Source organism: Tupaia chinensis, unplaced genomic scaffold (assembly GCF_000334495.1).
Source record: "Tupaia chinensis unplaced genomic scaffold, TupChi_1.0 Scaffold000465_1, whole genome shotgun sequence".
Lineage (NCBI taxonomy): Eukaryota > Metazoa > Chordata > Mammalia > Scandentia > Tupaiidae > Tupaia > Tupaia belangeri.
Window position 1 is genome coordinate 670,949 of NW_006159974.1, and position 16,052 is coordinate 687,000.

Below are 16,052 nucleotides of genomic sequence, written 5' to 3' on the forward strand. Positions count from 1 at the left end.
CTCGCGGGATCTTGGGCACGCACACACACGCACCTGGCGTGAGTTTAAGCCACCGGGTCCAGGACTCGAATTGCAATTGACTACATGGGAGTCCAGTGACATAGCCATTACGCTAACTGCTGGTCCCAAAAACAAAATTTTTAAAGAGAGAGATAGGCATTCCCAGCAGGATCTCCTGTGTTGTGATCCTTCCCACCTCAGCCAGTCCAGTGTGCTCAGGGAGGTCCCAGGACACAAACCCAAGACCTTTCTCCTGTGGGTCCAGTTGCTTACTGCTATGCCACTGCCTGGCTCTGGGCTGGCTCTCTTAAACTCCACTGCAGTAGAGCCCAGTTCCTCCTCAGCCTCTTGCAGTTGGGAGAGGGTTGAAGCCCCATCCCAATCAGCTGCTAGCAGCAGAGCCTGGCTCCCATTGTTCTGTCCAGACCTGGGACACCCAGCCTGAGGCCTCCTGTGCTTTTCTTGGTACCAGAATCTGTGCTGATCCCAGGCCCAGCCCTGGGACTTCCTGCACATCCCATGGCTGCTTTTTCCTCCTGAACAGCTTTCCAGAGTCTGTCAAGGAGCTGCTGTCACCGCCCCCCCCCCCAGGTCGCCTGGGTCTTGACCTCAGAAACAGCCTCTAAATAGACTATGACACCCCCGAGGTGAGGACTGAACTAAAGCTTGAGGGCCAGGGAGCCCAGGGGAGGCTATTACCCTCCTCAGGGTCAAGGTGGCTTCTTAGAGGTTATTTCTAAGGTGAGTCTTGAAGGACAAGAGGAAGTTAATCAGAGGTGAAAGGATGGAGGAGAGGGAGCAGCTTCAGAGACCTAGTGCGAGGGTCCTGCCCTGAAGTGGCACCAATGGTGCCAGGGCATGGCAGTCCAGGCTCAAGCCTGGGCAAACCTGGGCCTGAATCCAGACAGACAGAAAGGGCAGGAGAGGAAGGGCTCCCAGAAATACTCCAGAGGTGGCTTGAGGAATGGGGACGTGGGCCAGAACAGAACAGAGAACCTTAAGCTGTTCACGTCTGCCCTGGGTCTATGGGTGCTGCCCTGTGGGCCTGCCCAGCTGCGAGTGTTCTGCCTTGGGCTGTGTGGCAACCATGCCAAGGGATCACAGCATCCAGGGTCACTGCCCAGCATAAGCCCTGTCACACCAGGCCCTGGGGAGCTGGAGTCACACAGAGGAACACCAGCCAGACACCAGCCCTGAGCAGAGTAGCTCATGTCAGCCCAGGGCAGAGCGCAGAGAGAATTGCATTGTGAAGACGTGTTCATGAAATGGCTTTTTACACTCTCCCCGGACTGTATTTGGGAAAGTGCAGCAAAACCCGTTGGCCTGTAACTTAACGGCTCAGTGGTTAAAAACCAAGTTAATTGTGAAAAAGGGCAAACAGCCACAATCGCGGGGCTGCTGACTCACGGGTGACTCACCGGCCCCCAGGTCAAAGGAATCAGGATGACAGCGGGTGGACAGGCAGCAGCCCCCTCCCTCCCTCTGCGCTGCACTCGCCCTACTCTCCTGCTCTCTGCGAACCATGCGTTCCTCTCCTTCATCCCTGCAGCCTGCAAACCAGCCATGGGGGTCCCTCGCTAAGATGGAGCAGCTGCCCTCACCCCAGAGAACACTGGGACCAGGCTGGCACAGCGGCCAAACATGACACTGCAAAGCAATCTCACATGAGGAGGTTCCCAGCTCAAGTCTGGAGACCTCTCCGTTACGCCTGGCACGAATGCGCCCATGACCCGGGCTGGCTGAAGCTGGGACAGATCACGACGTTGGGACCCGGGCACTCTGGGCTTCTCCGTGTCTCTTGCTCAAGGAAGAAATGCTTTTTTTTTTTTCCCCAAAAAGAAACAAAAGCCCCTTGTACCAATTGAACAGTCACTCCCTACTCCTCCTCAACTCACCGAAAACACTGCTTGACTTCCTGTCTCTCTGGATCGCCCCAAGACACCTTGGTAGGGCGATCCAGAACTGAGGGACTTACGTGTCTGTCACGACGCTGCCCAGTTGTGGAGCTCTGCTAGGGCAGCCAGGCAGACTCATGTGCCTGCCACCCGCTCCCACCGCCATGATGGCGTCATGGGGAATGAGCGTGTGTGGGGTGGGGATGGATGCCTGGGCTGTACCAGTGATGGAGACCATGTTTAACTGAGGGCAACAGGCAGAGACGAGGGCAAGGGTTTTCCGGGGGGAATGGAGTGTGTGTGCAAGGCCCGGGGCAGGACGGGGCCTGGGGTGACCTGCTGAGCAAGCCTAGAGTGAACTTGGCTGAGTGTAGTTCAGAGCCTGCCTGCTCCCGGCCCTGGTCTTAACTATTCACGTTAGGTCCCAACACAGTTTTCTGGGCCACCTTCTCTCCCATGGCTGGAGAAACTGGAGGCCCTGCAGCTGGGTCTGGCCCTTGTCACTCCCCATCCATTCTCCTTTTCTGCTTGTTCCCAGCTTGGACATCCCTGAATCCTGGGGCAGAGCCTGGGGTTCTTGTCTTATGCCTCATTTGCTGTGTGAGCTCCCAGCTGGCAGCCCTCCCTATCGCCCCGGCCTCAGTTTCCCCTCTAGTAAACAGCATTTGTGGGCGTGGTGGCACCTGTTCTATGGCAAAAATGAGTATTCGACCTAGGAGATCTGCAGGTTCCTTCCAGCTCATCCTCATCCCAGCATCCCCACCCCCCCCCCCCCCAACGAGTGCCATAGGCCAGAGTTATCCAGACGAAAGAACGAGTTGCCCTTGACAACCATTCTCCTCCCTGGCCTCTCCCCTGAGGGACAGAGAGAAATGTCCATTAATCATCCTGGCCTCTCCCTCCAGCCCCTCTCCAGCCCCACTGGGGATGAGAACTCCAAGTTCCCAAGAGTGTTTCCTGAAACCTTTGGGCTCAGCTTGGCCCCTGGCCCTTGTGCCTAGAGCCCTGGCCGTGCCCCAGCCCCGACTCCTTGGGTCCAGGGCATGGGAGTCGAGGGGATCAGATCCTCAGGCAACTCTGGTGCCTCTTCTGCGGGGGGTCACTTGCCAGGCAGAGCTGGGGGCCCAGTTCAGTGCATGACCCAGCTGAGGTGGCACAGGGGGTAAGGCACCTCCGCACAAAGCTGGAACCACACAGGGGGAACCAGCAGTTAGCGTAATGGCTATGTCGCTGGACTCCCACGTAGTCGACCGCGGTTTGCGTCCCGGACCCGGTGGCTTAAAACTCATGCCGGGCGCGTGTGCGTGCGTGCCCAAGATCCCGAGAGGTGAATGGAGGAGAAGGGATTGCGGCGTGACCACCCCTCTGGGGGGTGATTTCTCGCTTTCTGTCTCTCTGTCTGGTGAGCGCACGCACCCTATAGCGAAAAACCTCTCAAAAAAAAAAAAGCTGGAACCACACAGAAGGCCCAGGGTGGGATCCTGGGTCGACCTGAACACACTGGGCACGTTCATGGGTCTGCCTGTGGCCTGTCGGGCTAAGAGGTGGGGGAGGGCCGTGGTGTGGCAAGAGCTTGTCTAGGGTCTCTCTTAGCAAGACTCTGTCAAGCGTACGCTCTCTTTCTCTCTCTGTCAAGAAATAAATACAAATTTTTAAAAAGAATTATTTATTTAATTTAATGATTTATTACTAGTATTATTTTCTAATTTAACTAGAGAAAGAGAGAGAACAAGAGAAAGTGAGAGAGCAAGTCACCAGGTCCAGGGCTCGAACTGCAGTAGGCCATGTGGGATCATTGCCTTAACCACCATGCCACCTGCCACCCCTAAATACAAAATTTTCAAAAAGGAAGTTCACTATGGGGAGAAGGGCTGGGATAGGTGCAAACACCACTGAGCTCAAAACACCACCTGACCCAGCCTGGTGGGGGCCCCAAGGGGGACTTCCTGGAGGAGGTAGCATCTGCGCTGGAACCTTTGTTGAGGGAGGAGGAGAGAAAGGTAGGGAATCAAGAGCCACCATGGTTTTCCTGAGAGGCTTAGCCAGCTGGGCTGAGAGCAATGTAGGACCATTTGCGTCTTTCTTTCTTTTTCTTTCTTCTTTCTTCCTTTCTCTCTCTTTCTTTCTTTTTAAAAGATTTATTTATTTAATTTTATTTATTCATTCATTTAGTTTCATTTGACCAGAGAGAGAGAAAGTGAGAAAGCAAGCTACCAGGTCCGAGACTTGAACTGTGGTCAACCATGTGGGAGTGTCTAGCACCTTAGCCACCACGCCGCCCGCTGGTCCCCCATTTGCGTATTTCAAGCTCTCACGTACAACTGGACCTGTTTCTAACCTGTCCTCTGTTCCAGGGCTCTGCTCCTACACCAGGCAGGTGGAGGGTTCTAGGCTCCATTAGCTTCCCAGGAAATCTGCCTTTGGGAACTCCTACAAATAAACATGAAAAAGACCCCAAATTCCATGATAGCTTTATTCATTTCTTCCATGAGAGACACCCCAATAGTTCCTCACGCTGTGATCCGCCCCTAGTCTCAGCCGGCCTGGATCATGGGTGTGCACATGGCCCTAGTACGTTCCTAGGACGTGAACCCTAACCTTTCCCATGTGGGTCAGCTGTGTTACCATTGCGCCCCCACCCGGCCCCCCAAACGCAGTGTGAAACAGTTACAAGCAGCAAAGTCACAGCGGTGTAAATGCAAATGCTTGGCACGTATGGGAGGAGATGTTTAATCTTCCTAGTAACCGAGAAATGCAAATCCAAAAGGACACCTCTCGATCTCCATTAGATCGGGGGAAATCGAGTTGAGCAGCAGTGTTGGCGAGGACTGAGGAGGCAGAAAGCCGCACCCTCTGCTGATCTGTCAACTTGCTGCCCTGCTCAAAACCAGGCTGGCAGTGCCTGGGGCGACCGTGCACGTGCCCTGCCACCTTGCCGTCTTCCTCCCGGGTGGGAGTGCAGAGAAATCTGACACACCCGTAGGAGGCACGTGTGATGACCTGCTCCCTGCACGGCCATGGAGTTTTATGCGGGAGTGAGAAGTAACTGCTTCAGTGCACACATGATGGAGCTTACACGGCGTTCAGTGGGGGCCAGCAGGTGGCGTGGTTAAAGCGCTAGACTCCCACACACCTGACAACAGTTCAAGTCCCGGACCTGACAGCTTACTTTCTCACTTTCCCTTTCTCTCTCTCTCTTTCTCTCTCTGGTCAAATTCAAAAACAAATAATTGCTGAACTCCCATGTAGCCGACCATGGTTTGCGTCCCGGACCTGGGGGCTTAAACTCACGCCGGGCGCATGTGCATGCGTGCCCAAGATCCCGAGAGGAGAGTGGAGGAGAAGGGATTGTTGGTGTGGCCATCCTCCCTGGGGGGTGATTTCTCACTTTCTCTCTCTCTGTTTCTGTCTTTCTGGTGAGCGTACGCGCCCTGTAGCAAAAATTTCTCAAAAAATAAATAAATAAATAAATAACAACAACATTAAATAAATCATTCTTCCATAAAAACCCAAAAACAGTGTTCAGCGAAAAAGGCAAGAAGCAGAACAAAGCCTGGAGCACAAAAGCACCTGAATGAAAGGCCCCCGAAGCAGCACTGCCTACTCTGTACAGCTACACGTCTCCCAGGACTGTCACAAATAGCCTTGGAGACGACCTCGCTGACCCCTGATGCCTGGTGTCCACACGCCGTGGCGTCCCCTCCCACATCGTGCGGGGGCTGTGGCCTGTGCGACCAGTAGGCTTGGCAGATGGACGTCGCCTCTGAGCATGGCCCTAAAAGGCGGGCAGCTTCTGCTTTCTCTCGGATCACTTGCTCTGAGGGAAGCCAGCTGCCATGTCACGTGGACACTCTGCAGCCCCGGGGAGAGGTCCAAGGGCCGAGGCTGGGCCTCGTACTGCAGCCAGGAGGGAGCTGAGGCTTTCCTCCCAGAGCGAGTGAGTCAGCCATCTTGAGGATGGCCCCTCCTGCCCCAGTGGAGCCTTCTGGCGACGGTCGCCCCAGCCGACCGCTTGACTGAACCTCACGAGAGGCCACCAGCCAAACCACCCCTGGATTCCTGACCCTCAGAAACGACCACATCACAAGCGTTTGCCATTTGAAGCTGCTGGTTCTGGAATAGTTTTTAATGCTGTCATAGGTCATTTTTTTAAAAATTCTTTAAAATTTTTATTGCTTTTTTGTTTTATTTTGTTTTGTTTTGTTTAAGGTTACTATAGGCCATGTGTGCTGACCAGAGAGAGACAGAGAGTGAGAGAGAGGAAGTGAGAAAGCAAGCTGCCAGGTCCAGGACTTGAACTGTGGTCAGCCATGTGAAAGTCCAGTGCCTCAACCGCCACATCATCCACTGGCTTCCGTCATGGTAGTTAATACAAGGGCACATGCAGGGAGAAAAAGAGCAGGGGTGGGGAGAGCTAAGGATGAACAGAAAGAAAGGAAGTAGAAGCAGGGCCTGGTGCAGAGTAGACCAAATATGCCATGAGCTGAGCCGGGAGGTCAGTCATTCACTCCGTAAGCGCCAAGTTAAACACAGATGAAAAAGGGAACAGACAGGCCGGTCGGGCTGTCAGGAGACCTGGTTGACTCCCCTCTGCTGCTGAGCCACCGTGGGAGCAAGGTGTCCCACCCTCTCCCTGCCGGCCTAGCTCTCTCACCCGCATACGACTGCTCATAATGCCTGCCCTGCCCGCCTCTGGGCACCAGAGCAGATGAGTCCGTGAGCAAGAATGTGCTCTCAGAAAGGCGAGACTAGCTCTTCCTGTGTTTTGATGTGTTTTCACCTGCCTTCAAAGAAGGGAAGGAAAAAGGTATTATTATATGTCACACACACGTAATCAGTCCTCCATGTCAACTAACCACAGATTAAAAACATAGGAAAAAAACACCATAAAAATAGTACAAAAAAAAATAGAGTGTAACAACTATTTACATTGTATTACGTATTACAAAAACAATCTAAAGATGGGGCCAGCGGGTGGCATGGAGGATAGGGGGCTGATTCCACGGTTTGAGTCCTGGACCCGGCAGCTTGAGGATCACGCCAATATGTGTGTGGCCATGCCCAAAATCCCGAGAGAAAACTGGAGAAGGGGTTGTGGTGGGGCCAGCTCCCCTGAGGGATGATTTCTCACTTTCCCTTTCTCTCCATCTCTCTCCATCTCTGGCAAGTGCACACGCTCTATAGCAAAAACAAAAACAAACAAAATCTAGAGATGATTTAAGTATATGGGAGGAAGGGCCATCCAGTGACATGGAGCTTAAGGCTGCTGGTTTCCACATGGCTGCTGCGCAGTTCAAGTACCGAACCCAGCAGCTTGGAAAACACACTAGGCATGTGAGTGTGCATGGCCAAAACCCCAGGAGGAGAGGGGGTTGCGATGTGGCCATTCCCCATGGACGGTGCGTTCTCACTTTCCCTCTCTTTCTGTCTCTCTCTGGCGAGAGCATGCACCCGCTGGCACACAAATAAATAAATAAATAAACGAACAAACTGTTCGGGAGGATATCCGTAGGTCATATGCAAATGCTATGCCTTCTCTTTGTTTATTTATGGAGAGAGACAAGCACCCTGAACGGGGCCTCATGCCCCTCGCCCCCACTGCCTCCCCAGCCAGCCAGGATCACAGCACATGTGTGCATGTCTGGCGTGAGCAGGTCAGCCCAGAAATCAAAGCTCAGCCTTCCACCCGGCTCCTGGCATGGCAGGGCGTGGTGCTTCTGCTGCACCCCTGCAGCTGGCCACTGGCCACATGCCACACCATGGGATCTGAGCATCCTTGGAAACCAATCCCCAACAGATGCTGAAGGAAGACCGCACACACACACACACACACACACACACACACATGTATAGATACATAGAGAAAGTGACCACACACACGGAGCGGATAGGGCAAGGATAGCAACACATTGACGATGGCTGATCTGGCTGGAGGCTGTGCACACGTGTGGCCATGCATTGTACTCTTCTGTAGGCGGGACCGATGCCATAGTAAAGAGCTGGGGACATAAAGCCTTTTTAGGACTCAGCCTGACCTGGCATTACTGTTGGAGCCCCAGAGGGACCCACCCGTGTCTCCTGCTTTTTAAATTTGCTCTAGGGTGTGTGTGCTCACCAGAGAGAGGCCGAGAAAGGGAAAGTGAGAAAGCACCCCCGAGGGGGATGACCACAGTCCCTTCTTCTCCATTCTCTCAGGATTTTGGAAACGCACACGGGCCTGGTGCATTTTACAAACCGTCAGGTCTAGGACTCAAATCACGCAGTCAACCAGGTGGGATCCAGCCACCCTAACCACCATGCTATCTAGCTGGCCCAAAATAGAACTTGGAAAATCTGAAGCATTCTGCTAGCCTGTTTGAGTAATGAATGGGTCACAAAAAACCCACTTGGCTTATTATTTAGCGATGATAGGCATAATTTACGTTTATTGAGACAGTCTGTTGCTATCCCCTGCCTCAGGCCTCTGAGTAGCCAGGGCCACGGGCATGTGCCACCGTGTCTGGCCCTTTTGAATTTTTCATGCACTTTAGGGCCAGGTCTGTGGCTCAGTGGTAATGTGCTGCAAGAGCAGCTTGATCCCAGATAGCCACTGCAGTTGGAACCCCCAGTCTGGTCAGCCTGAAACACGCTGGGCACGTGTGTGAGTGCCCAGGGCTCAGCAGCCTGACGGCTGGAGGCAGGGTCACGGCATAACCAGCCCTGTGGAGGCCCTCTTTCACCTTCACTTGTGTGCCCACTCACTCGATCATGAATAAAGAGGAAAAAGTTTTTTAAAAGGGGCTCAATTGGGACCAGCAGGTGGTGTGGTGGTTAAGGTGCTGGACACTCCCACATAGCCGATCATGGTTGGAGTCCTGGACCTGGTGGCTTGCTTTCTCTCTCTCTCTCTCGTCAAATTAAAATAAATGAATGAATAAATAAAATTAAATAAAATCTTTAAAAAGGGGGGAGCTCAATTAAAAAATGTTTATGGGGGGGCTGGCAGGTGGCACAGTAGTTAGGTGTTGAACTCCCACTGGTCGACCATGGTTCAAGTCCTGGACCTGGTGACTTGCTTTCTCACTTTCCCTGTCTCTCTTTCTCGCTCTCTCTGGTCACATTAAAAAAAAATAATAAATAAAATAAACAATTGTTTGAAAAATAAAAAAGTTTATGGGACCAACCAGTAGCACAGTGGTTAAGGCAGCTGGATCCCACATGGCTGACGGGGCAGTTTGAGTCCTGAATCAGGCAGCCTGAAAAACATGCCGGGTATGTGTGTGAGCGCCCGAAATCCCAAAAGGAGGGGGAGATGGGATTGTGGCATCCCTGTGGGGATCCCCATAGGTGGTGCTTTCTCACTTTCCCTCTTTCACTCTCTCTGTCTCTCTCTGACAAGCACACTCACCCTCTGGCAAAAAAAAAAAAAAAAATTACAATAATGAAAAGCGTAGGACTGAGATCAAGTGTAAGAAAACATGGATTACTAAGAGGAGCAGAGGAGGAGAGGAAAGGCCCCCTGAGAAGAGCATGAGGGTGCTGCGGTCCCCGCCGCCCAGCTAGCCAGGGTCACAGGCACACGCCGGGGCACCCTGACTGAGCCTCCCGTGTGGCTCTAGCACCCCTCCTGCACATCTGCGGCTGGACTGTGGCTCCTTTTTCAGACAGGTATGCATGGCCAGGCCGGCTTGAACTTGTGGTCCTCCTGCCCAGCCTCCCAAGGAGCTAGAAACACAGGCACACACCACTGTGCCTGGCACTGATATTTTAAGGTTTGTTTTTTGTTTTTTGTTTTAGAATTATGTATTTATTTTTATTTATTCATTCACTTATTTTAATCTGACCAGAGAGAGAGAGTGAGAGAGAAAGTGAGAACGCACGCTACCAGGTCCAGGACTCAAACTGTGGTCAGCCACTTGGGAGTGTCCAGCACCTTAACCACCATGCCATGCCGCCTGCTGGTCCCTGATATTTTCTTTTTTTTTTTTAAGTTTTTTTTTTTTTTGCTATAGGGCATGTATGCTTGCTGGAGAGAGACAGTAAGAGGGAAAGTGAGAAATCATCCCCTGGGGGGATGGCCAGGCTGTAACCCCTTCTCCATTCTCCTCCTGGGATTTTGGGCACACACACACCTGGCATGATTTTTAAGCTGGCAGGTTTAGGACTCGAACCGCCATCGGCCATGTGGGATCCAGCACCTTAAACCACTACACCACCTGCTGGCTCTCATACTTTAGTTTTCTGAAGTTTGCGGAGAATAAAAATTGGCACAGTTCAAGTATTTTTGGAAAGAAAACTAGCGTACGTGGGTTGGTAATCAGAGTGTAAATGCCTTATGCCTTTTATAACGTATATAGTAGAGAATGTTTATACTTGTTATAGAATGTTTATAGTTGTTTTAAAATTTAAAACAAAGTACCCCCAAACCTGGCCCTCCTTCTGCACTGAATCTCCTCACGTCTCGATCTTGGACTTCACAACCTCTAGGACCATGAGAAATCAATTTTCCTTGTTCATAAGCCACCTAGCCCATGGCACTTTGTCGTAGCAGCCTAAGGGGCTAAGAGAATTAGGCGCTCACTCCACTAGAGCAGGCAGGGCTTAGAGGAGGTGAACGGCGCACGGGTGACCATCACAGCAAGGACGCCAGTCTGTACAAAGCACCATGGCCGCACTGAGAAAGGGGTCAGGGGATCGGGCTGGGAAGAATGTTTGGGAAGCCTTCACAGAGGAGGTGATGTGCAAAAACTGGGTTTTGAAGTAGCGGTAGGAATTTTCTCCTTGGGGAAGAAGTGGATCCAGGGGCCGGCAGGTGGCACAGTGGTTAAGGGCCCTGGACTCCCACATGGCCAGTCGTGGTTTGAAAGCAACCTGGCGGCTTGCTTTCTCTCTTCTCTCTTTCTCTGGTCAAATTTAAGAAGAAAGATTTTAAAAATGATTCTTATTTAAGAAAGAAAGAAAGAGAAAGAAAGAAAAAGAAAGAAAGGAAGAGGAAAGAAAGAAAAAGAAGAAAGAAAGAAGAAAGAAAGAAAGAAAGAAAGAGAAAGAAAGAAAGAGAAAGAAGAAAAAAATAAAGAGAAAAAGAAGGAAAGAAAGAAAAAGAAGTGATTCCAGGTGGGAACAGCACATGTGGAGGCTCAGAGGTGCAGGGAAGGAAGCAGCAGGGTGGAAGGAAGCCTGAGGGGAGCATCTTAACCCTAAGTACCTGGTAGCCAGTGACCCTCAACCTCTTCCCACTTCAACACGCTTGAGGCTTCTGGTCTGTCCTGCTAAGAATGGAAATTCCTTCTCAAGTTTTTCTTGTGAGTCGGGGTAGCCGTCTGAATCCCCACAGGGAAACAAGGTAAGTCCCCTTTGGGAGAAGCCCTTCTGCACTCAGGAATGGAGGCCACGGGTGACGACAGTCACTGGGTTTTCAGGACGGAAGACGTGGGCACGATTTGAGCTGCCGGAGGATTGTGTAGCCGGGTATGGAGGCTGGGCTCAGGGGGCCAGTGCTCCAGTCCAGGGTGGTGGTCACACGAGCTCTGCCCATCTGCCAGGGCACAGGGGGCAACTTTCTGCCTGGAGGAAGGGTCCCCTGCTCTGTCAGGGGCGGGGACTGGAGGTGGGAGAGAAGGCAGGTCACCTGGATAGAGAGACGAGGGAGGACGATGTCTGAGAGTTTCCTCCCAGGGCCAGGCCACACAGGGGACAGCGGGGCCATGTGGGGAGTGCGGCCACAGAGCTTCGGTGTGATCAGATCCCCAGCTCCACCCTGGATGCCTGAGCCACCTGAGACCAACGCCCTCTCTCTCTATGCTGGGAAGTTAGGGTGACTCCCTTCTCCACAGGGGGGCTGGAGGAGCCTGAGTTGCCAACTTGGGGAGCGTTTGGACAGGGCAGGCATGGCGGGATTGTTCCTGGGGCAGCCTGGACCCCAGGGGTGGGGGTAGGGGTGTCCGGGCTTGTCTTAGCAGTAACTTATTGTTCTGTTCCGACCCCTCCCTGATGATGCCAAATCCTCCGAGCCTGCAGACCTGCGTCCAAACCTGTCCAACCAGTTCTTGGGAGGAGGGGGCACCCGGGAGGGGCAGCGGGAGATGCCAGAGCAGCTTCCCCCTGCCCAGCTTAGACGGCAGAGCCTCTGGGGCAGTGGATGGTGCGGACGGCCCGTAGGCACGATAGCTGCTGGATGCCGGGCTGGGCCATGGGGCCCCGTGGGGGACAGTCCGGGCTGCTGATGCCGCTGTTGCTGCTGCTGACCCAAGTCCAGCCCCAGGAAGGCCTGGGTGAGTGACAGCAAGGGCTGGGCAGGGGCGCCCACTGTGTCTCACCTCCCTCCGCTGCCTCCCCAGTCCTCCCACCGCTGAAGATGGGGCCCTGGGTGGGCCAGGGAGACAGCCCCCCAAGACTGTGAAGCAATTGCGCTTCCTCTCTCCCTGTGGGCTCTCATTCCCCAGTTCTCACCATGGCCCCCTTCTTCCTTTCCCTGAGGAGGGGTTAACCGGGGCGGGGGGGCTGCAGGCATTGCTCTCCTCTCACTCGGCTACCCCCTCGCCTCCTCACCTCTGCTGCTCCCCTCCTCTGCCCTGGTTTAGCAAACATCAGGACCTGCTGGGTCCAGTGTCCTGGGCCTCAGAGGTAAGATCGCGCTCTGAGAAAGGAGAGCTCAGCCGGCCCTGCCCGCTCAGGCCTTCCCCCAGGAGGGCCTGAACCTCTGGAGTTGAGCTGAATTCAGTGGAAACGAATCCTATTGCACTGAATGGAGCCGAATGGAGGGAGCGGAGTGCAGAACCTTGCACCAAAGCCCCCCTTATTCCTTTGCTCTGCCCCATACTGGGCTCAGGAGAGGAGGTGGCCCTGCTCCTATCCCCGGGACTCAAGAGTTGGGGAATAGTTAAGGGGGCTGAGTTCTTGAAGCAGCAGGCCTAAACACAGGACACGTTGCAATCCTGGTCCCCTCTGGCATGTGGACCCAGAATGCTTGTCCCTGTTGTCCCCACCCCTTCCCCAGGAGGAGCTAAGAGGGGACACTGTCCTGAGGAGGAAATGCCTGGAGCCTGGGGGGGAGGCAGCAGAGAACTGGGTGGGGAGGAGAGGACATCCCTGACTCCAAGCCAACCTCTGTCCCCAGAGCCCACAGGCCCTCTGGATGGTGCATGTCCAGGCCTGGGACCTCAGTGGAGGGGACTCTCTTGTGTCACCCCCTCCACCTCCCAAGCCATTCATTCATCTCCTCAAGGGAACTGAGGGACGCAGGGTCACTGGGCGTGTCGGGAGCAGAGTCCAGCCAGGACTTGGGCTCCCCTAGATCTGAGCGTCGTCCCCATGAGGTCTGGGGGCTCCTGTGCCCTTCCCTGGGACACATGTAGGGTGGGTGGGGCAGGTGCCCTCCCACAGTGTCCATCCTTGGAGGCTCCTAAGTGACAGGCCAGGGCCTGGACTCAGGCCACCCACCAGCTGGGCCCAGGGCTGCTCCACGGGGAAAAGCTGCCATGGAGACTTCCTGATTCATGCCTGATCTGAACCCCCAGGATGAGCCCCTAACTCTTCCCTCAGATCGGGGCTCCAGGAATAGGGCTGTGTCTCCCCCTCAGACTGGGCTGGGAAGCCTAGAGCAGCGGGGGGCTTGGCTGTCCCGCTCAGCCTCCTGCCCCTGCCCGCTCCTCCACCCACCTCAGAGCGCATCAGCTACACGCCACAGCTGTCCAGCCCCACCCTGGCCGGGAGGCTCACCCAGTCCACCTTCACGCTGGAGCAGCCCCTGGGCCAGTTCCATCGCCCCAACATCTCCGACTACGACAGCATCTGGCTGGTGGTGGCCCACGGCAACGGTGAGTGCTGCTGTGCCAGGCCTTGGCTGTCCCTCTGTGAAACGGGCCCGAGGGGACCACGGATGTGTAATGGTTATGTCGCCGACTTTCAGTGTAGGCCATCACAGTTTGAGACCTGGACCCGGAGGCTTCAAATTCACACTTGGGGGGGGGCAAATGGCATGGTGGTTAAGGGTGCTGGACTCCCATGTGGCCGACCACTGTTCAAGTCCTGGACCTGGTGACTTGCTTTTTCACTTTCTCTCTCTCCCTCTCATTCTGTCCCTCTCTGATCAAATTAAAAGATAAATAAATAAATAAAATAATTATTTGGGATGGAGCCGGCAGGTGGCATGGTGGTTAGGGCGGCTAGATTCCTACATGGCTGACCACGGTTAGAATCCTGGACCTGGAGGCTTGTTTTCTCACTTTCTTTTTTTCTCCTTGTCTGTCTCTGGTGGACTCCAATAAAATAAAATAATAATGACAATAAAATTAAATAAAATAATTATTTTAAAATAATTATTATTTTGGGAAAAAAGCTCACATGGGACCAGCAGTTGGCATAATGGTTATGTCGCTGGACTCCCATGTAGTTGATCATGGTTTGAGTCCCGGACCTGGTGGTTTGTACTCACACAGGGTGCGTGCGTGTGTGCCCAAGATCCCGAGAGGAGAATGGAGGAGAAGGGATTGTGGCGTGGCCATCCCCCCTGGGGAGTGATTTCTTGCTTTCTGTTTCTCTGTCTCTCTGGAGAGTGCACGCACCCTATAGCAAATACCTCTAAAAAATCCAAAAACCTCATGCTGGGCGGCGGCTGGCAGGTGGCATGGTGGTTGAGGGTGCTGGAGTCCCACATTGCCAACTGTGATTTAGTCCCAGACCTCGTGGCTTGCTTTCTCATTTTCCCTCTCTCTCTCTTGCTCTGCCCCTCTCTAGTCAAATTAAAATAAACAAATAAAGTTAAATAAAATAATTATAAAAGAAAAAAATAAAGCTCATGTTGGGTCCATGTGTGTGCTCAAAATCCCACAAGGAGAATGGAGGAAAAGGGATTGGAGTGTGGCCATCCCCCTGGGGGGTGATTTCTCGCTTTCTGTCTCTCTGATGAGTGCACACACCCTATAGCAAAAATTTCTCTTAAAAAAAAAGAAAGAAAGAAGAAAGAAAGGGGCTGAAGGAGTGACAGGTGTGTGTGTGTGTGTGTGTGTGTGTGTGTGTGAGAAACGGGATAGTGCTGGGGGCATCATGGGCTGACATGGCAGGAGGGGGTGGAGTCTACTCTCTGGTCCCCACTGTCTAACGCGCAGTGCCCTCCTCAGCCACCCAGAACTTCAGGGCCCCACAGAGGACGGCGGACATCCCCACCCCCGCCGACTTTCACCGTAAGGGCTACTACCTCACTCTGATGGCCCACCGAGGGCTCTACCCAGCCGGCCCAGCCAGTAGCCAGCTCCGAGTCCTCCGTGTCGGCAACGATACCAGCTCCCCCCCCCAGCCACAAGGGGCTGCAACCACCCCCTGCCGGGCTCGGGCCCCTACAGGTGAGGGGCTCTGCCAGGTCTGGGCTGAAGTGGGGGTATCCCTGCCTGTGCCCAAACCTGAGCCAGGGGCAGCTCCCACGTGGTTCACGGTACCTCACTCTAGTCCTGCCCATGGGAAATGAGGCAGGGGGCAGGCCGGGCAGGCCCGGGGAAATCAGCCCACCCTAGAGCAGAGGGTTGCCCACCTCAGGCCCCAGCCCAGACCACACAGGTGGAATCTCTCTATCCCGACGTGGTGTTCCCCTGGCGAGGACTGGCTTTGGCCCATAACTCCCTTGCTAAGTGCTTTATCCACTTGTGTTCAGTGCTGGGATATCTCATCCACCCACGCACATTTCCCAAATGGGGACAATGAAGCCCGGGGCGGGGGGTGCACCCAAGGTCACACAGCTGGAAAATGTTGCTGTGGATTCGAACCCCTTCTACTGAACCCTGAGGCTGTGTTCTTTAGGCCCCACCTCTTCCCCATCAAGGCTGCTCTTCCCAGGTCCTGGGAGCAGGGGGACCTGGACCTAGAAGTTCACAGGAACCAGGGCCTAGAGGTTTCAGGATGGGAGACCTTACCCCCGTGCTGGTCTGTCCAGGGTGAAGTTCCTGGTGATGAATGATGAGGGCCCGGTGGCAGAGACAGAGTGGTCCAGCAAGACCTACCTGCAGCCAGGTACAGAGCCTGATGAGCAGCTCAGACACTAGGGGCTGGGAACTGCGAGGCCCAGGGGTGCCCGAGGACAGGCCAGCCCTACTAGTCAGGGCCTGCTGAGCCTGCAGGTGCCAGGGTCCCTTCCCCGGCCTGGGGTCCTACCAGCCTGGGTGGAGGGTGGTTGGTCTGAAGGTTGCA

At 54.0% G+C, this 16,052-nt stretch overlaps 1 protein-coding gene across 1 annotated transcript in view; it reads left to right on the plus strand.

Moving 5' to 3' along the window:
* The first annotated feature begins 12,014 nt into the window (after positions 1-12,014).
* LOC102503266 (uroplakin-3b-like protein 1) overlaps positions 12,015-16,052 on the plus strand; it is a 5,322-nt gene continuing 1,284 nt past the window's right edge. The window contains 5 exon segments of the mRNA XM_006155651.2: positions 12,015-12,145; positions 13,538-13,690; positions 14,993-15,174; positions 15,177-15,214; positions 15,799-15,875. Coding sequence (XP_006155713.2) covers positions 12,049-12,145; positions 13,538-13,690; positions 14,993-15,174; positions 15,177-15,214; positions 15,799-15,875 — 547 coding nt within the window. The 5' untranslated portion in view covers positions 12,015-12,048.